Here is a 22,195-nt window from a genome sequence, read left to right on the forward strand (position 1 = left end):
AGGCCACATCGGGAGCTCTGAATGCTTGGAGGAGGTGAGTGTGAAATACTGTCTCATCTCAAAGGGCTGCTTGCGGTCCCTGGATGGAAGTGAGAGATGGAAGACAGAGTCATACTGCACGAAACAGGCCCTTTGGCCCAACTTGCCATCTATTCCAGTGTAGAAAAATAACTGCAGATGCTGGTTCAAATTGTAGGTAGACACAAAATGCTGGAGTAACTCAGCGGGTCAGGCAGCATCTCAGGAGAGAAGGAATGAATGAATGAATGAATCTAACTTTATTTTCATTCAAAACTATACACCAGACGAGTGCATATTTGAACGAAATTCCGTTGCATCTGGCTCACAATGTAACACCGAATAATAAAAAATTGATGAAAAACATAAATAAATAACTCGCACATAAAATAATGGCGGCGGATTATTGTGAATTCAAGAGTCTGATGGCTCGGGGGAAGAAGCTATTGCTGTTCTGCTCCGTGTGCTGCAGTACCTTTGACCAGAGGGCAGCAGGGTGAACAGTCCATGATGGAGATGGGTGGGGTCTTTAATATGTTTTTGGCCTTGGCCAAGCAGCGTTTGTGTGCAATGTCCTGGATGGAAGGAATTGAAGTCCTTCTTCAGAAGGTTCTCGACCCGAAACGTCACCTATTCCTTCTCTCCTGAGATGCTGCCTGACCCGCTGAGTTACTCCAGCATTTTGTGTCTACCATCTATTCTAGTCATTCATTCTAATCCCACTTACCTACATTTAGCAATTATCCCTTGAAACCTTTCCCATCCATACACCTGTCCACATGTCTTTAAATGTTAAACAGTACTAGCCTCAACTACTTCCTCTGGCTCCATATACACACTGTTAAAAAAAAATTGCCCCTCGGGTTCTTATTAAATCTTTTCCCTCTCACCGTAAACATTTCCTCTGGTTATTGATTCCCCTACTCTTCACCCCAAGGTCCTCTACATCCAGAACACATTTGACAAATTCCACCCAGTCTAAGCCCTTGACGTTATGGCAGTCCCAGTCTATATTGGGAAAGTTACAATCCCCTATTGTGACAACCCTATTAGTCTTGCAGCTGCCTGCAGCTTCCTGGCAGATCTGTTCTTCTAATTCCCATTGACTGTTTGGGGACCTATAAATCCATTACCAACAAGGAATTTTATTCCTCAGCTTCACCCATATAGCCTCACTGGACAAACCATCCATAATGTAATCTCAGACTACTGGCGTGACATTCTCCTTAATCAATACAGCACCCCTGCCTCTTCTACTCCCACCTCTATCTCACCTATAGCATCTAGACCCAGGAATATTAAGCCACCAGTCCAGTCCCTCGCTTAGCTAGAATTCTGCAATAATAATAATAATAATAATGCATTACATTTATATAGCGCTTTTCAAACACTCAAAGACGCTTTACAGGGATTACCAGGGATTACAGGGATGCCACATAAATAGATAAATAAGTAAACGAATAGAAAAAGGAGACAGAAGGTGAGGTGACGGTCAGTGGTTGAAGGCAGTGCTGAACAGGTGAGACTTCAGTGATGTTTTGAATGTGGTGAGTGAGGAGGAGTCTCTGACGGTTTGGGGTAGTGAGTTCCATAGGGTGGGAGTAGCGATGGACAAAGCCCTGTCCCCCCAGGATCTGAGTTTGGTCCGGATGGGGGTGGACAGGAGATTGGCAGCAGCAGTGCGGAGGGTGCAGGTGGGAGTGTGCCTGTGGAGGAGGTCAGTCAGGTAGGATGGGGCCAGGTTATGGAGGGCTTTGTAGGTCATGAGGAGGATTTTGTACTGGATTCTCTGGGGGATGGGGAGCCAGTGGAGCTTGTAAAGGACGGGGGTGATATGGTCACGGATCGGGGAGTGGGTGAGTAGACGGGCAGCGGAGCTATGGCTACATTGTCCATGTTGCACATCCTATAAATACCCCAATTCAAAATAAATGCTACTCAATCCAACAGACCTTCCTTGCTCCCTGCTGTGCTCCTGCCTATAGCCCATTGAACTTTCTCTCATCACCTTCCATAATGACTTCCAGCCTTAACACCTGCCTCAGTCCGGCATTGGATCCCGCACCCCTGCCAATGTGCTGCTTTCAACAGGCCACTCCACTACACCTTGCCTTCCTTTTATTGGCTGCTTAATTAGTCCATTTATAGCCTCCTCACTCAACCAATCCAATGGCTGCCTTTTGAAATCTCCCCTGGTGCTCCGACAGTGAAATGAGGTATCGGGACAGATGATACACCTCCTGCAGTGGCTGGGAGAATACCTGGAGAGGCAGTGGGTGGATGGGAAGGGAAAAATAGACAAAGGAGTTGTGTAAAGAATAGTCTCCACGGAAAGTGGAAAGGGCTCGGGACATGAAGATGTGACTGGTGGCGGAAATGTCGAAGGATGATAGAGTCAGAGTGATATAGCGTGGAAAGCGGCCCTTCGGCCCAACTCGCCCACTGGCCAACATGTCCCATCTACACTAGTCCCACCTGCCTGCGTTTGGCCCATATTATTATCTCTCTTAACCTGTCCTATCCATGTACCTGTCCAATTACTTCTTAAACATTGAGATAGCACCTTCCTCAACTACCTCCTCTGGCACCTTGTTCCATGTACCCACCACTCTCTGTGTGAAAAACTTACCTCTCAGATTCCTATTAAATCTTTTCCCCTTCAGCTTTAAACCTATGGTTCTCGAGTCCCCTGCTCTGGGCAAGAGACTCTGTGCGTCTACCCGATCTATTCCTCTCATGATTTTATACACCTCCATAAGATCACCCCTCATCCTCCTGCGCTCCAAGGAATGGAGTCCCAGCCTGCTCAACCTCTCGCCATAGCTCAGGCCCTCAAGTCCTGACAACATCCTCGTAAATCTTCTCTGCGCCCTTTCCAGCTTGACAACATCTTTCCTACAATAGGCGGCCCAAAACTGAGCACAATACTCTAACATTTCACCGGGGACATGGGGTGAATGCTCCATCCACAACGGAGATGGGGGGGAGGGACGGGACGACATGACACATGACGACGACATCTCGGATGACCTAGAGTGGAAAGCCTAAATTTTGCTGCCTGACCCGCGGAGTTCCTCCAGCACTTTGTGTTTTGCTCAAAATTTCAGCATCTGCATTTTCTTGTAAATGCCGCCTTTCTTGAATCTGTTAAAAAAAAAAATCCCAAATACTTCTATGTGATCAGCCCTTAAACTGCTGGAGGGAAACACAATCCTAATCTGCTCTTTTAACGAAACCATTTCAACTCTGTTATCACTCAAGCATGCACAATGCTCAGAAATAAATCCTGTCTCCACCATTAAATATGAATGTAGCAGAGCCTCAGCCCATTAACATTTCTCTCACTCCAAGATGAAAGGCATTTGCCGTTTCAAATTATTTTTCATGAGTTATGTATACCTGTTTCATGATTCACACCTTCTCACTGCTCAGAATATCAATGATTTTTTTCTTGCCCCAGTGGATGACACCAAATTTTCAAACTGAATGCAATCTGCCAGAGTTTCACCATTATTCTGTGGCAATGACACAATCCTGCGGCCTTATTTAACTGATCCATACCATCCAATTTGGCATCATCAATAAAATTGTAAGTGTGGCTCTCTAAGCCTTCATTTAAGTAACTTATAACTACAGTTGGGCTGAGGAATGGTTGATGGAATTTAATACAGAGAAGTGTGATGTGTTGCATTTTGGGACGTCAAACAGGGGCAGGACCTATGCAGTGAATGGTAGGCCTCTGGGTAGTGTTGTAGAGCAGAGGAATCTATGAGTGCAGCTGTATGTTTCCTTGAAGGTTGAGTCGCAGGTAAATAAGGTGGTCAAAAAGGCTTTTGGCACATTGGCCTTCATCAATAGACAATAGACAATAGGTGCAGGAGTAGGCCATTCGGCCCTTCGAGCCAGCACCGCCATTCAATGTGATCATGGCTGATCATTCTCAATAAGTACCCCGTTCCTGCTTTCTCCCCATACCCCCTGACTCCGCTATCCTTAAGAGCTCTATCTAGCTCTCTCTTGAATGTATTCAGAGAATTGGCCTCCACTGCCCTCTGAGGCAGAGAATTCCACAGATTCACAACTCTCTGACTAAAAAAGTTTTTCCTCATCTTTGTTCTAAATGGCCTACCCCTTATTCTTAAACTGTGGCCCCTGGTTCTGGACTCCCCCAACATTGGGAACATGTTTCCTGCCTCTAACATGTCCAACCCCTTAATAATCTTATACGTTTCGATAAGATCCCCTCTCATCCTTCTAAATTCCAGTGTATACAAACCTAGTCGCTCCAGTCTTTCAACATATGACAGTTCCGCCATTCCGGGAATTAACCTAGTAAACCTACGCTGCACGCCCTCAATAGCAAGAATATCCTTCCTCAAATTTGGAGACCAAAACTGCACACAGTACTCCAGGTGCTGTCTCACTAGGACCTCTCCTATACTCAACTCCTCTTGTTATGAAGGCCAACATTCCATTGGCTTTCTTCACTGCCTGCTGTAGCTGCATGCTTCCTTTCAGTGACTGATGCACTAAGACACCCAGATCACGTTGTACGTCCCCTTTTCCTAACTTGACACCATTCAAATAATAATCTGCCTTCCTATTCTTACCACCAAAGTGGATAACCTCACACTTATCCACATTAAACTGCATCTGCCATGCATCCGCCCACTCACACAACCTGTCCAAGTCACCCTGCAACCTCATAGCATCTTCCTCACAGTTCACTGCCACCTAGCTTTGTATCATCGGCAAATTTGCTAATGGTACTTTTAATCCCATCATCCAAGTCATTGATGTATATTGTAAATAGCTGCGGTCCCAACACCGAGCCTTGTGGTACCCCACTAGTCACTGCCTGCCATTCTGAAAGGGACCCATTTATCCCCACTCTTTGCTTTCTGTCTGTCAACCAACTTTCTATCCATGTCAGTACCCTACCTCCAATACCATGTGCTCTAATTTTGCCCACCTATCTCCTATGTGGGACCTTGTCGAAGGCTTTCTGAAAGTCGAGGTACACCACATCCACCGGCTCTCCCCTATCAATTTTCCTAGTTACATCCTCAAAAAATTCCAGTAGATTAGTCAAGCACGATTTCCCCTTCGTAAATCCATGCTGACTCGGAACGATCCTGTTACTGCGATCCAAATGCTCCGCAATTTCGTCTTTTATAATTGACTCCAGCATCTTCCCCACCACTGATGTCAGACTAACTGGTCTATAATTTCCCGTTTTCTCTCTCCCTCCTTTCTTGAAAAGTGGGATAACATTAGCTACCCTCCAATCCACAGGAACTGACCCGGAATCTATAGAACATTGGAAAATAATTACTAATGCGTCCACAATTTTTAGAGCCACCTCCTTAAGCACCCTGGGATGCAGACCATCAGGCCCTGGGGATTTATCAGCCTTGAGTCCCATCAGTCTACCCAAAACTTTTTCCTGCCTAATGTGGATTTCCTCCAGTTCCTCTGTCACCCTAGGATCTCTGGCCACTAGAACATCTGGGAGATTGTTTGTATCATCCTCAGCAAAGACAGATCCAAAGTACCGGTTCAACTCTTCTGCCATTTCCTTGTTCCCCATAATAAATTCCCCTGCTTCTGTCTTCAAGGGACCCACATTTGCCTTGACTATTTTTTTCCTCTTCACATACTTAAAAAAGCTTTTACTATCCTCCTTTATATTATTGGCTAGCTTACCCTCGTACCTCATCTTTTCTCCCCGTATTGCCTTTTTAGTTATCTTCTGTTGCTCTTTAAAAGAGTCCCAATCCTCTGGCTTCCCACTCTTCTTTGCTATGTTATACTTCTTCCCTTTTATTTTTATATTGTCCTTGACTTCCCTTGTCAGCCACGTGAGCCTCTTACTCCCCTTAGAATCTTTCCTCCTCTTTGGGATAAATTGATCCTGCAACTTCTGCATTATTCCCAGGAATACCTGCCATTGCTGTTCCACAGTCTTCCCTGCTAGGGCCTCCTTCCAGTCAATTTTGGCCAACTCCTGCCTCATGCCTCTGTAATCCCCTTTGCTATACTGTAATATCAGTCAGAGTACTGAGTATAGAAGTTGGGAGGTCATGTTGCAGTTGGTGGGACCACATTGAGAGTATTGTGTTCAGTTCTGGGCACCATGTTATAGGAAAGATATTGTCAAGTTTGAAAGGGTTCAGAGAACATTTACGAGGATGTTGCCAGGACTAGAGGGTCTGAGCTTTAGGGAGAGGTTGAGTAGGCTGGGACACTATTCCCTGGAGCGCAGGAGGATGAGAGGTGATCTTATGGAAGTGTATAAAATCATGAGAGGAATAGATCGGGTAGATGCACAAAATGTCTTGCCCAGAGTAGGGGAATCGAGGACCAGAGGACATAGGTTCAAGGTGAAGGGGAAAAGATTTAATAGGAATCTGAGGGGTAACCTTTTCACACAAAGGCTGGTGGGTGTATGGAACAAGCTGCCAGAGGAGGTAGTTGAGGCTGGGATAATCTCAACGTTTAAGAAACAGTTAGACAGGTACATGGATAGGACAGGTTTGGAGGGATATAGACCAAGTGCAGGCAATAGACAATAGACAATAGACAATAGGTGCAGGAGTAGGCCATTCAGCCCTTCGAGCCAGCACCGCCATTCAATGCGATCATGGCTGATCACTATCAATCAGTACCCCGTTCCTGCCTTCTCCCCATACCCCCTCACTCCGCTATCCTTAAGAGCTCTATCCAGCTCTCTCTTGAAAGCATCCAACGAACTGGCCTCCACTGCCTTCTGAGGCAGAGAATTCCACACCTTCACCACCCTCTGACTGAAAAAGTTCTTCCTCATCTCCGTTCTAAATGGCCTACCCCTTATTCTCAAACTGTGGCCCCTTGTTCTGGACTCCCCCAACATTGGGAACATGTTATCTGCCTCTAATGTGTCCAATCCCCTAATTATCTTATATGTTTCAATAAGATCCCCCCTCATCCTTCTAAATTCCAGTGTATACAAGCCCAATCGCTCCAGCCTTTCAACATACGACAGTCCCGCCATTCCGGGAATTAGGACTAGTGTAGCTGGGACATGTTGGCCGGCGTGGGCAAGTTGGGCTGAAGGGCCTGCTTCCACACTGTATCACTCTATGACGAGGGGCAATTTACAGAGGCCAATTAACCGACAAACCAGCATGTCTTCGGGATGTGGCAGGAAACCCAGGGAGAACGTGGAGAACGTTGAGAACAGGGAGAACGTGGAGAACGTGGCAACTCTACACAGGGAAGAGCCGAGGTCAGGATGGGACCCCAGTCCCTGGTGCTGTGAGGCAGCTGGTCTAGCAGCTGTGTCTCTGTGCTGCCCACAATGTGCATCCCAGAGCAGATCCTTGGTGAACTCCACTGGCCACACAGTGCCATTTGAAATATATGTCCATGTGTGTCCATTACTTCTACTATTTCATTAATAATTCCCTGACCATGCTAATTAAACTGCCTCAAAATCCACGCAGCCGTACTTCTTATGTGCATTCTGTGGAAATGTATTGATTATTTTCCGGAACTACACGCAATTAGCGTGCACAGGTTTAATTATGTGCCGGATGCGGCACGGTGGCGCAGCGGTAGAGTTGCTGCCTTACAGCGAATGCAGCACCGGAGACCCGGGTTCGATCCTGACTACGGGCGCCGTCTGTACGGAGTTTGTACGTTCTCCCCGTGACCTGCGTGGGTTTTCTCCGAGATCTTCGGTTTCCTCCCACACTCCAAAGACGTACAGGTATGTAGGTTAATTCATATCATATCATATATCATATATATACAGCCGGAAACAGGCCTTTTCGGCCCTCCAAGTCCGTGCCGCCCAGCGATCCCCGTACATTAACACTATCCTACACCCACTAGGGACAATTTTTACATTTACCCAGCCAATTAACCTACATACCTGTACGTCTTTGGAGTGTGGGAGGAAACCGAAGATCTCGGAGAAAACCCACGCAGGTCACGGGGAAAACGTACAAACTCCTTACAGTGCAGCACCCGTAGTCAGGATCGAACCTGAGTCTCCGGCGCTGCATTCGCTGTAAAGCAGCAACTCTACCGCTGCGCTACCGTGCCGTGACTGGGTAATATGTAAAAATTGTCCCTAGTGTGTGTAGGATAGTGTTAATGTGCGGGGATCGCTGGGCGGCGCGGACTCGGTGGACCGAAGGGCCTGTTTCCACGCTGTATCTCTAAATCTAAAAAATTAGTGACCTCTTCTAAAACAACGAGATGACTTCAGACATCCACTTCAATGGAACAATTCCCAAATCAAGTGATTGTTGAGAGGTGAGGTTTATAGGACCTACATTTTTTTTCTTTGGTCATTCCTAGATTGAAACCTTAGTTTGTCTACAGTAGTCTCATTTAAAAAAAATATCCTTTAATATTAAAATGAAAAATTCTCTCCATTTTGTTTATTCATATTTCTTTCTTTATCTCTTCCTGTACCAAGAGGTTTAGTTTAGTTTAATTTAGAGATACAGCGTGGAAACGGACCCTTTGGACCACCGAGTCCGTGCCACCCGGTGGTCACGCTGTGCACTAGCTCTATCGTACACACTAGGGACAATTTAGCGACTTACAGAATCCAATTAACCTACAAACCTGTGTGTCTTTACAGTGTGGAAGGAAACCGGAGCAAACCCACGCAGTCACGGGGAGAACGTATAAACTCCATACAGACAGCACCCGTACTCAGGATGGAACCCGGGTCTCTGGTGCTGTGAGGCAGAAACTCTACTGCTGCGCCACCGTGCTGCCCACGGTAGTAGTCTCATTATTTTTTCCCAATATCATTTAAATATTAAATCTATTGTTTTCCTCTATGTTTTGTTCTATTTACATGGATTCCTTTATTCTCTTCCTGTACTGAGAGATCTGACGCAAAGCCATTATTTGGGAATGTAGTCACTTCTGTTTTATCATTTACGTCTCTAAGGGGCTGAAATTACCGTTCACCACTTCCATTGTTATAAAAACTTCAGAAATGTCCTTTATAACCCACACAAGATTTTTAAATGATATATTTAAAATCCCTATTACCCCATTTATTTCCCTCTATAGTTTATGCTGTCTCCCAGTTTTGATTTCCACTACTCTTTGCCGTTTTATAATCCCAGATACACCATCATACATTTAGAAGACAAACATTTTCATTTCGTGTACCACCCGATCGTACGGCATTGCAGTGCTCACGTGGGGACTATTAGTTCATGGCATAGCACCAGAACTCACACATGCATTACAGCAAGATGCAGAATTTTATAGGGAGCATAGACATGCTTTGTAACTCTGAGGTACAAAACTGCAAAGTATGCATGCATTACTAATCAGAGCAGCATTTTAAATGCCACCTTAATCCATCATATCACATTTCACAGCCGGCACAACGATATTACTTAACGGCACAGCAAATCACAGCACACACATGCTCTATAATACTATGATACAGCATTTCTGAACACACATGAATCAACCGTTTGTAGATTAGCTCCCTGCCAACCTTGCTGGAGACTTGTTTGTAAGTGGTTTACGATTGCTGTGAGTATGGTTGACAGATTCATCACTTGGGAACACTGGGCAAGACCAAGTGTAAAGAGTTCATTCCAACAAGCTCGTACCAAAGCTGTATTATTGTCCGGCCTGCGGAAAAAGATAAGCATTTTAAAATTCTTAGTCCTCAATAAAATTATGATAAAGAAATAACATTATATCATAAATAAAACTTCACTTTTTTGTTTTTTTGCCATGAACCATCGGTGTGTAAGAAGGAACTGCAGATGCTGGTTTAAATCGAAGATAGGCGCAAAATGCTGGAGTAACTCAGCGGGACAGGCAGCATCTCTGGAGACAAGGAATGGGTGACGATTCGGGTTGAGACCCTTCTTCAGACTGATGTCAGGGGAGTGGGTGGTTTTTAAAGATAAGGAAGTGTATAGATAAGGATGTAGAAAGTGTGAAAACAGAACAAAGGGAATGGAGATCAAGGAACATGTAGAATAGATCATTTTTAGTTGGGTGAAGGTAACAACACAGCAGAGATAAAATGTAGTCGGAGACAGTAAGACTGGTCGGAGAACTGGGAAGGGGGCGGGGATGGAGAGAGAAGGAAAGCAAGGGTTACTTGAAGTTAGAGAGGTCAATGTTCATACCGCTGGGGTGTAAGCTGCCCAAGCGAAATATGAGGTGCTGCTCCTCCAATTTGCACTGGGCCTCACTCTGACAATGGAGGAGGCCCAGGACAGAAAGGTCAGATTGGGAATGGGAGGGGGCGTTAAAGTGTTTAGCAACCGGGAGATCAAGTAGGTTTAGGCAGACCGAGCAGAGGTGTTCAGCGAAACGATCGCCGAGCCTGCGTTTGGTCTCGCTGATGTACAGAGGGAGTTCCTGTCTGACCAATTTGCATTTTTCAAGGAGATAACAATAAGTATACATGAAAGCAATGCAAATGATAGAGTATACATGTACTTCTGTGAGTTCGTTAATAAATTCCCACATGCAAAACTGGTCCAGAGGGTTAGAAACATTTGGATCCAAGCTAGGTTGCCAAATTGGATCCAAAATTGGCCAGGAAATAGGGGGCAAGTTGCTTTTGTGACAGGAAGCCAATTTGAGTAGTGTAGCACAGGGATCAGTGCAGGAACCGTTACTGTTTGCTACAATCATAAAATCATTATGATTTGGATGATATGAAAAATGGTTGTGTTGTTGGTAGTGAGGTGGGTAGTTTTAGGCTATACAGAGTCATAGAGTGATACAGTGTGGAAACAGGCCCTTCGGCCCAACTTGCCCACACCGGCCAACATGTCCCAGCTACACTAATCCCACCTGTCAGCATTTGGTCAATATCCCTCCAAACCTGTCCTATCCATGTACCTGTTTAACTGGTTCTTAAATATTGGGATAGTCCCTGCCTCAACTACCTCTTCTGGCAGCTTGCCCCATACACCCGCCACCCTTTGTGTGAAAAAGTTACCCCTCAGATTCCTATTAAATCTTTTCCCCTTCACCATAAACCTATGTCCTCTGGTCACGATAAAATTAATTAATTTCTAAGACACGCAGAGCAATGGCAGATCAAATTTAATCTTGGCAAGTATAGTTCGGGAGGGCTAACAAGGCTCGGACATATAAAATGAACAATCGGGTATTAGTGAGTTCCTGGGTCACGAATTGGTTCTGTTGTTATAAGTTGATTTTGCCATAAGTTCAAAAATCAACAACATTCACTTGATATAGTAACCATACCTCCTAAGTACTGTAATGAAAGGCAGCAAAAATAACGCAAGACTGATAAGAACCAACAATTATTAAAAACGGAGAGGGAGAGAGAAGAATCCAGTTCTACCCCATGTAGGAAGAAACAGATGTTGGTATGTCAGAGTTTAAAACATAATAATATTATAGGAACTCGAGCATATTTAAGGATGTCTATGAATTGGGCGTTTGTAACCAGTGACTGCTTGTATTGAGAACAGAAGGACGATGTACAAATTTAAACATCTCTGAAGATAGCATTACAAGTAGATAAGGAGGTGAAGGAGGCATGTGTTATTACGTGTTCATTAGCCAGGCAACAGAATATGGTATGGTCCAACAGAGGTTATGGTACAACTTTTAAGACAATGGTTTTATAATGAGACTTGAGAGACGTATAAGAGGCATAAATAGGGCAGGTAAATGGCACAAATAGGGTAGATAGTACAAACCTTTTCTCCTTAAAAAGAAAACTAGAAAAGACAGATTTAATGCAAGGGGTAGTAAGTTTAGAAGGTTTAAAATGAAGACATTTTTCACCCAGAAGTTAGTTGGAAACTGGACCCACTTGCTCAGTAGGCAGTGAAGGCAGAGAGCCATACAACATTTAAGTCTGAAGAAGGGTCTCGACCCAAAAGGCCACCCAATCCTTCTCTCCCGAGTTGCTGCCTGACCCGCTAAGTTATTCCAGCATTTTGTGTCTACCTTCGATTTTAACCAGCATCTGCAGTTTTTTCCCCCAACATTTAAGTATCTGGATGAGCACTTAAATTCTCACGGAACCGAAGGCCATGGACGGTGATAAATGGGGTTAGTATAGACAGATACTTATGGTCGGCATGGACATGTTGGGCCAAAGGACCCATCTGAACTGTATGACTTTATGACGATGTAATATTCTGACAAGTACAGCCTATGTCTGTGCAATGGGTATATATAAACCTACTATACATATTTTGACTACTCCATCCAAGGACCCAAACAGTCCTTCCAGGTGAGGCAGAGGTTCACCTGCACCTCCTCCAACCTCATCTATTGTATCCGCTGTTCCAGATGTCAACTTCTCTACATCGGCAAGACCAAACACAGGCTTGGCGATCGTTTCGCTCAACACCTTCGCTCAGTCCGCCTTAACCAACCTGATCTCCCGGTGGCTCAGCACTTCAACTCCCCCTCCCAGTCTGACCTTTCTGTCATGGGCCTCCTCCAGTGTCATAGTGAGGCCCACCGCAAATTGGAGGAACAGCACCTCATATTTCGCTTGGGCAGCTTGCAGCCCAGTGGTATGAACATTGACTTCTTTAACTTTAGATAGTTCCTCTGTTCCTCCCTTCCCCTCCCCCTTCCCAGTTCTCCCTCTATCTTCCTGTCTCCACCTATATCCTTTCTTTGTCCTGCCCCCCCTGACATCAGTCTGAAGAAGGGTCTCGACCTGTCATCACCCATTCCTTCTCTCCAGAGATGCTGCCTGACCTGCTGAGTTACTCCAGTATTTTGTGATACCTTCTATACATTTTCTGACATGTATATAGAGATTTGAGTCAAGATGGACCCCTCTGTGTATAGGTGGACACCGAGCTTCTGAATCCTAATTCATGACACTGTGCAACATTGGTTGCCATAACGAATTCTCTTGGAAAAGGTACCTGCAAACCACTGATCTGCTTGAACTTATAAAAGTGTTTAGTTAATTTTCCATCAAGGATCCATACTTTTATTAAAAATGCAAAAATATAGTTACACTGTAAAATGCTAATTTGGATCCTGAAATTTATAAGCAAATTCCAGCGAATAGTCAGAATGGTATCATGTGCAGTGGCCTTACAGAGACAAGGCAGATTTGCAGAGAGAACAAAACTATGCACTGCAGCTCACGGCATGGAAACACTGCACGTAGTTGTAGAGCTACGGCCTTACAGCGCCAGAGACCCGGGTTTGAAACCGACTACGGGTGCTGTCTGTACGGAGTTTGTACGTTCTCCCCGTGACCTGTGTGGGGTTTTCTCTGAGATCTTCGGTTTCCTACCATACTCCCAAGACGTGTAGGTTTTGTAGGTTAATTAGCTTGGTATAAATGTAAAAATGTCCCTAGTGTGTGTAGGGTAGTGTTAATGTGTGAGGATCGCTGGTCGGTGCAGACTCGGTGGGCCGAAGGGCCTGTATCTCTAAACTAAAAACGAAACTAAATACGTACACGCCACAATAAGCAATAAATGACAAATTGAAACACAAGATTATTAAAACTTGATCACTAACCCAAGAGCCTGGAAGGCTGGAATAGATCTTGCCCAATGCATGGAAAGGAACAATAATCTCGATGCAGACTCGCAGATATAGTGCACATTCAGGTACTCTGGCATTGGTGACGGCATTGTTAGCTGCGGAGAACAAAGAAGAACTTACTTGAACATCAAGTTATCCCATGACTACAAAGTTTTATTTTGTAGTAAAGGAATGCAGTTTGCAGCTGGCAACAATATTAATAAATGCAAATCACATTCTTGACAAGAATCTAACTGATTTCTCACTTAGATTAGTTGAATAAGTATTTGAATCTATTACATCATCTAGGGCATGCGATGGACATCTTGATATCTCAGTCTTAACTCACTACTTGTCAAACAAAGCAGAACAAATACACAAGGGACCATTGGCAAAACCATAAAGCTCAAGATAGATTAATCATTACACATTTAGAAGCAATGCCTTCAGCATATAGTAAAGGTGGGCACACTCTTACTCTATAGCAATGGGTATTGTTCAGTTTCAGGGATACAACCATATAGAGTAAACTGTCTGATGAGGATTTTTAAGTAATCTAATACCAGAGATGCAAGAGCATAAAATAGATGGTGGTGACATTATGCAATACAAAAAGATTGCAACTCATTCCACAGTAATAGGTCCATCATTGTGCAATTCAAATTCAGATTGTTACAGCAAAGGTTTATTTGTAAATTTGGGGATTAGTCAAGACCACAAGGGCTAGAGTTACTGCAGTATAGCACCAGACTGCCGGATTCGATCCTGACTACGAGTGCTGTCTGTACGTAGTTTGTACGTTCTCCCCGTGACCTGCATTGGTTTTCTCCTAGATCTTCGCTTTCCTCCCACACTTCAAAGACGTACAGGTTTGTAGGTTAATTGGCTTGGTATAAATGTAAAATTGTCCCGAGTATGTGTTGGGTAGTGTTAGTGTGCGGGGATTGCTGGTCTGCACAGACTCAGTGGGCTGATCAGGACTGTATCTTCAAACTAAACTAAACCACTTCAAGTTAGAAATGATGCCCCCATTATCAAAATCAGACACACTGATCATGAAAATCCGATTTATACAGCTAAGCCTCCAATTCCTCATTTTCAGTGACTTTTACCTGTAGTTAAGGGACCAAAATAGTTTAAGCAGCCTATTGGTTCAACATTTTATTAGAGTTGTACTTCCTCAGAAGATTGAGGAGATTCGGCACATCGCCAAATACTCTATCAAACTTTAACAGGTGTACAGTAGACAGCATACTGTCTGGATGCATCACGGACTGGCTGGGCAACTCAAAAGTCCAGCAATGAAGGAGGCTGCAGAAGGTGGCGGGCATTAGCCGGTCCGTCATGGGCACTGACCTCCCTGTCATTGAAGGGATCTGCCTCAGCAAAGCAGCTAATATCATCAAAGACCCACAACACCCTGACTATTCTCTCTTCTCACTGCTGCCATCAGGAAGCGGGTACAGGAGCCTGACAACTGTGACCTCTTCCCTCAGCAACAATCAGCCACTTGACCGACGCTGCACAACCACAACCTTCCTCAGCAACCATTTACTATGGACTTTGTTTTGGTTGCACTAAGTATTATAGTTTGCACTGTTATGGTCTGGTTATCTACTATTACTGATAATTTATTAGATAATTGTATGTTTATTTCATAAGTTCATAAGTGATAGGAGCAGAATTAGGCCATTCAGCCCATCAAGTCTTCACCGCCATTCAATCATGGCTAATCTATCTCTCCCTCCTAACCCCATTTTCCTGCCTTCTCCCCATCACCTCTGACACCCGTACTAATCAAGAATCTATCCATCTCGGTCTTGTTTTGTTGTTGCGTTAATGTGCCAGTAGAGCCACAGCAAGTAAGAATTTAATTGTTCTGTTCCAGTGCACATGAAAATTAAACATTCTTGACTCTTGAGTCTCTTTAGTAAATGAAGTTTAAGGAGGCAAAATATAAAAGCTGAATGCTATTTTGGTTGAAGTCACATCAATCCTGTTCCACCATTGGAAAAGTGAATGGGTAGGACACTGCTTCCGGCAGATAACAATCACTTGGTAAATGGAAGGAAAAATACATTTAAGCTAGGAATGATCTGCGTAAATCCTAATCAGTGAGACATCTCTCAATCAGTTGGCATGTGTGCGAGTTGCACTCCAGCTGCTTCTGGTGTTGTAGGTCCAAAGACCCGAACTGACACAGCAGTAGGAGAATCTTAGGAGGATGATGTATTCGAGAGGGAGTTAGATATAGCTCTTAGGGCTAACGGAATCAAGAGATATGGGGAAAAAGCAGGAACAGGGTACTGATTCTGAATGATCAGCCATGATCATATTGAATGGCTCGAAGGGCCGAATGGCCTACTCCTGCACCTACTTTCTATGTTTCCATGTTTCAAATCCTTGCAGAATCCTGATCTGTGAAAGGCCTGGATAGAGTGGATGTGGGGAGGATGTTTCCACAAGTGGGAGAGTCTAGGACCAGAGGATACAGCCTCAGAATAAAAGGAAGTTCCTTTCGGAAGGAGATGAGCAGGAATTTCTTTAGTCAGAGGGTGGTGAATCTGTAGAATTCATTGCCAGACGGCTGTGGAAGCCAAGCCAATAGATATTTTTAAAGCGGAGTTTGGCAGGTTCTTGATTAGTACGGGTGTCTGGGGTTATGGGGAGAAGGCAGGAGAATGTGGTTATGAATTTATGAATTCCTCAACTAATACCACTTGAGGGCAGACATCTAATCAATTCATTGAAACATTTAGATGTATAATAATTTGGCACTAAATCCATATGCAATACAAAAATACTTAGTTGCCTACAATGCATTATGTGGTGTCTTGAAATTATAAAAAAGCTACATAAAGATACAAAGTTTATTTTTTCAAGGGTTGATAAAAGGGAAACATTGGTAAGCTTGTGTTTTTCTTAACATTTGACTAAGTCTTGCCTCAAATCTGCCATGGACTGACTGATCTATTTATGAGTAGAAGCCGAGTGGGCCTGTACCGTGGTCTTTCATCACCCATGCAGAGAGCAGGGATGACACACAGGAACCTAGCACAGGTCTGCTTATGCATTTGGAAGGATACAAATACAGCGTGGGAGCACACATGGTAAAGCCTAAATGGGGATATGTACCATTGTGTGATCAGCCATTCATTGTTGACAACTGTTTCCAAAACACCAAAACAGGGAGGGGGTGGGGTGTGAGTGGGTGAGGTGTGAGTGGGTGGGGTGTGAGAGGGTGTGGTGTGAGTGGACGGCATGGGGGTGGGGTGTGAGTGGGTGGGGTGTGAGTGGGTGGGTGTGAGTGGGTGGGGTGTGAGTGGGTGAGGTGTGAGTGAGTGGGGTGTGAGTGGGTGGGTGTGAGTGGGTGGGTGGGTGTGAGTGGGTGGGGTGTGAGTGGGTGGGGTGTGAGTGGGTGGGGTGTGAGTGGGTGGGGTGTGAGTGGGTGGGGTGTGAGTGGGTGGGGTGTGAGTGGGTGGGGTGTGAGTGGGTGGGTGTGAGTGGGTGGGTGGGGTGTGAGTGGGTGGGTGTGAGTGGGTGGGTGTGGGTGGGTGTGAGTGGGTGGGTGTGAGTGGGTGGGGTGTGAGTGGGTGGGGTGTGAGTGGACGGCATGGGAAGAAGGCAGAGTGCTAGTCAAACAGATTTATCAAAATGCCCTTCAGTCTGAAGAAGGGTCTCGACCCTAAACGTCACCCATTCCTTCTCTCCAGAGATGCTGCCTGACCCGCTGAGTTACTACAGTATTTTGCGTCTACAATCAAAATGCCCTTACTCCTTAAGTCACTCACCCCTTCTCATTCTCTATTTCACTCCCTTGCAGTCTCCGACTCTCTCTCTCCTCCTTCCCCCTTCTGCACCCACTCTCTTTCTTGACTGTCTTTCCTCCCCCTCCCCTCACCCCCAAACCCACTCTACCAAGCCACATCACTCACAATCCCCCCCTGCTTACCCTTCAAAGGGATTGGTATTTCATTATGTTGATTAAAGTGACCGAAATAATTTTCCCATCTACCTCAATTATAATGCTATTGTTAACCATGTTAATAATGAACACAGTAAATGATGCAACTTTCTATTGATAAATTCTGTACTTGCCATTATTTGAGTCCCTCCCATCTTAGCAACTCATACATGTAGTCCTGTGTCCTTCATGTTATCTGGCTTTTTGCCTGTAGCTTCCTACACCTCAACCACTCCACGCATTAGAGAGTTCCAGGTTAATTAATAAAAATAAATGTGCACAGTTGAACACAGAACTACCTACAAAAACAGGTGTGGCATTTTGGAATTCTGAAATAGTTTAAAAGGCAGAGAACATCAGTGAGCCTGATATACAGTATCAAGAGGATTGTAAGCACCTGATGAAAACTCTGGAGAAATATGTTTAAATCAGAAATAGTGAAAAGATGTCCTAGAATTTAGCCGTATCGCATCTTTTATAAGAAATAGTTAAAGCAAAAAAAAAGAGGTATCTTAAAATCCGGTAATTTTAATGAACAAGCAATGGACATAAGCTTACCTTGAAGGCAACGTGCACATCACTGAGAAGAGGACCCTCAATTTCAACGATGGGAAGGGACTGCTCTCCACTGATGAGCTGGATGTTGGTGCCTGAGGTATCCATGCACTCCGCTGAGTTCTGGACAGCTGTTCCCTCTGCGGGATTCAGTGCTTTTGCAAGTGTGTCGAATGCCCTGAAACACCAATGGTCAGAAAATGCAAAGATATTTTATTTATTTAACGTTGCCAGGCATATTTCTGAAAAAACAAATATTTTAAAAAACGAATGCAATGTGAGAAACACAGCATAACTAAAGGAATCACCTGTGTAGGAAGGAACTGCAGATGCTGGTTTACACCGAAGATAAGACACTAAATGCTGGAGTAACTCAGCGGGACAGGCAGCATCTCTGGAGAGAAGGAATGGGTGATGTTTTGGGTTGAGACCCTTCTTGAGACTCTGAAGACCCAAGGAATCAACTGACTGAAGAGGGTTTCACTCATGTGCTGCAGGCTAACTTTTTAAATTATTAAGACAGTACCTCACCAACATAATTTAGAATGGTGGCAGATTGTTTGGTTTTACTTCAGTGACCTGGATAGCTGCATTATTTTTTTCTTTTACTACGATAGGCTCACTTAGTTTTAATACTTCATGCTTTTTGTTTGTAATAGACGGAGAAGGGGCTTTGTGAAGTACTTTTGTAAATCATTGGTTGCACAATGTTACACAACCATCTCTGAACAAGATAGCCAAAAAGGCATGGATTTGATTATTTGCAGCATACCAAACTATCAAGAGATATTCATTGTCAGAAAGGAACAGTATATACATAGTTTAAAAGATTTTAAAAAAGCGGCATGGTGGCGCGGCAGTAGAGTTGCTGCCTGACAGCGTCAGAGACCTGAGTTCAATCCTCACTACGTGCTGTGTGTACGGAGTTTGTACGTTCCTCCCACACTCCAAAGACATACGGGTTTGTAGGTTAATTGGCATTGATAAAGATTGTGAATTGTCCCTAGTGTGTAGGATTGGGCTAGTGGACTGGGTGACGTAGTGTGATGGACAGCGTAGACTCGGTGGGCCGAAGGACCCGTTTCCCTGCTGTATCTCTAAACCAAACCATACTAAAATGCCTACAATGAAATGTGCTATTCATTTCAGCGTTTTTAACAATCAGTAATTATGAAACTGAACAGAATGTTATATATTGAGAGGAATTCAATAGAAACTAGGGAAGTTATGGAGATGCCAGGAACTGTAGATGCTGGAAACTTGTGTGGAACACAGTGGTGGAGTAATTCAGTGGGTCAGTTAGCATTCTCTAGGATATGGACAGGCGACGTTTTGGGTCGGGACCCTTCTTCAGACCAATTGTTGTGGTGGGGGGTGGGGGGGATGGAAGCTGGAAAAGATGAAGACAGAACAAAGCCTGGCAAGTGATCGGTGGATATAGGTGAGGGGGTGCGATTGGCAAATGGGTAATAAAGGCGAGAGAAGAAAAGGAGACAAAAGGAGGGGTAATGTTTCAGGGGCTTAGCACCCCTCTGTGTGCCTGGGTCCTGGACTTTCTCACTGCCAGGCCCCAAGTGGTCAGGATGGGGGAACACACATCTAGCTCCCTCACCCTGAACATAGGATCCCCCCAGGGCTGCGTCCTTAGCCCCCTACTGTACTCCCTGTACACACATGACTGTAGGGCCAGGTTCAGCTCAAACTCCATCATCAAGTTTGCTGATGACACTGTGGTGGTGGGCCGGATCTCCAACAACGAGGAGAAGGCCTACCGGGAGGAGGTGGCTGATCTGGCACTCTGGTGTCAGGACAATAGCCTCCTCTTGAATGTCACTAAAACAAAGGAGCTGATTGTGGACTTCAGAAGGGCTAAACATCCAAGGACGTACACGCCACTGGAGATAAATGGGTCTATTGTGGATAGGGTGAGCAGTTTCAAATACTTGGGAGTCCGCATCGCAGAGGATCTGACGTGGGCAACGCACATTGCCGCACTGGTGGGTAAGGCTAAGCAGCGCCTTTACCACCTTAGACAACTGAGGAAATTCAGAGTGTCGCTGAGGATCCTTCATTGCTTCTACTCTGGGGCTGTAGAGAGCATCCTGTCCGGCAACATTACAGTCTGGTTTGGGAACAGCTCTGCCCAGGACAGGATGGCCCTGCAGAGAGTAGTGCGTTCGGCAGAACGCACCATGGGAACTACACTCGTCCCCCTGCAGGACCTATACATCAGGAGGTGCAGATCCAGAGCAAGCAAGATCATGAGGGACCCCTGCCACCCCAGTAACGGACTGTTCCAGATGCTACGGTCAGGCAAACGCCTCCGCTGTCACGCTGTGAAAACGGAGAGGATGAGACGGAGCTTCTTCCCACAGGCCATCAGGACTGTCAACTTTGATAACCCCAGAGACTAAATTTTTGTCGACACTTTTTGTGCTATGTTTAGTAACTTATTAACTTTATTTATTGTAACTGTAATTATTTTTGTGCACAACCCGCAGGCATTGCCACTTTCATTTCACTGCACATCGAGTATGTGTATGTGACAAATAAATTTGACTTGACTTGACTTGAAACTGAACAGAATGTTATATATTGAGAGGAATTCAATAGAAACTAGGGAAGTTATGGAGATGCCAGGAACTGTAGATGCTGGAAACTTGTGTGGAACACAGTGGTGGAGTAATTCAGTGGGTCAGTTAGCATTCTCTAGGATATGGACAGGCGACGTTTTGGGTCGGGACCCTTCTTCAGACCAATTGTTGTGGTGGGGGGTGGGGGGGATGGAAGCTGGAAAAGATGAAGACAGAACAAAGCCTGGCAAGTGATCGGTGGATATAGGTGAGGGGGTGCGATTGGCAAATGGGTAATAAAGGCGAGAGAAGAAAAGGAGACAAAAGGAGGGGTAATGTTTCAGTTACATGGCACATTGGAGCATTGTTGGTAAGCCTACTTAAGGAAGGATGTAAATACATTGCAAGCAGTTAAGGGAAAGTTTATTCGACTGATATTTGAATAAATGGACTTTCTAATAAGGAGAAGTTGAACAGGCTCGGCTTCTATCTGCGAGAATTCAGAAGAACGTGAAAGGAAACACACAAGATCTGAGGGAGGGGGTGGCTGGACAGGGTGGACATGGAGAGAATGCCTCCTTTTATAGACAAATTTTGCATTAAGGGTCACTCGTTTAAGGCAGAGATGTTGCAAATTGATCTTAAATATTCTTCGCCCTCTTTGCCAAGTGGCAATAGGGTTTGAATGTTTTTTGGGCGGACATAGGTAGGTTCGTCATCTGTAAGAAAGTGCAAATGACTGCAGACAGATGGGAATGTGGAGTTGAGGCTGCAATCGTAGTGAGTGGTGGAGCCCCCTCATGGCTGAACGGCATCTCCTTGCTCCTCGTTCATGGAAGTTTGTTTGATAATTACCTGGTAATATCACTGGCAGACTGGTCATCCTGCTGCATTTCCGATAAAGAAGCATCACCGTTACTTAGGGCATCTATCCCCGACAAATCGGCACTACTTTGGGACAGATCCTTGGACTTGCTTAGGTTTGCAAGTGATGTGACCACATTGGCGAGAGTGCTCAAATCACCCTGACAGGTCTCAATCTGAAAGAACACAACAGCAAGGGTAAACAACAACTCTTTATCCATACATTGGATATTACGGCAGGCACTGAAATTCAGCACAGTAGGCTGGACCATACCGCACCTTGTTCTCAGCAGTGAGTATCATTGCATTCTCTGTCTTCATCAGTGGTTGTTGGATATTTACCAGCATTCCGGGCTCTAAAAGACCTCCAGATCTTTGTGAAACAAAATAATAAAAGCATTTGCAGTTATACAACAACCTTCTTTGCAAACTCTTTCATAGTCAGTCTATTAATTTTGTCCCCACTAAGATACCACTGCCTCATCACTACTTTCGGAAAGATGTTGTCAAGCTGCAAAGGGTGCAAGGAAGATTTACGAGTATGTTGCCAGGATTCGAGGGTTTGAGCTATAGGGAGAGGTTGAGCAGGCTGGGACTCTAGTCCTTGGAGCGCAGGAGCATGAGGGGTGATCTTATAGAGGTGTACAAAATCATGAGAGAAATTGATCGGGTAGATGCACAGATAGTG

The 22,195-nt window shown here is 44.8% G+C and overlaps 1 protein-coding gene across 6 annotated transcripts in view; it reads right to left on the reverse strand.

Annotated features, from left to right (window-relative positions):
* Nucleotides 1-22,195, reverse strand: part of nr2c1 (nuclear receptor subfamily 2, group C, member 1) — a 145,586-nt gene that overhangs the window by 19,962 nt on the left and 103,429 nt on the right. For 4 of the 6 annotated variants that reach the window (XM_078420044.1, XM_078420042.1, XM_078420043.1 and 1 more), the window contains 5 exons: nt 21,787-21,880; nt 21,499-21,683; nt 18,074-18,248; nt 13,546-13,667; nt 9,500-9,675 (listed from right to left, as the gene is read on the reverse strand). In XM_078420044.1, the coding sequence (XP_078276170.1) occupies nt 9,500-9,675; nt 13,546-13,667; nt 18,074-18,248; nt 21,499-21,683; nt 21,787-21,880 (752 nt within the window). The remainder of the gene's footprint in view (nt 1-9,499; nt 9,676-13,545; nt 13,668-18,073; nt 18,249-21,498; nt 21,684-21,786; nt 21,881-22,195) is intronic. The other 2 variants (XM_078420046.1, XM_078420045.1) reach the window with 1 other exon arrangement.

This window comes from Rhinoraja longicauda, chromosome 23 (assembly GCF_053455715.1).
Source record: "Rhinoraja longicauda isolate Sanriku21f chromosome 23, sRhiLon1.1, whole genome shotgun sequence".
Lineage (NCBI taxonomy): Eukaryota > Metazoa > Chordata > Chondrichthyes > Rajiformes > Arhynchobatidae > Rhinoraja > Rhinoraja longicauda.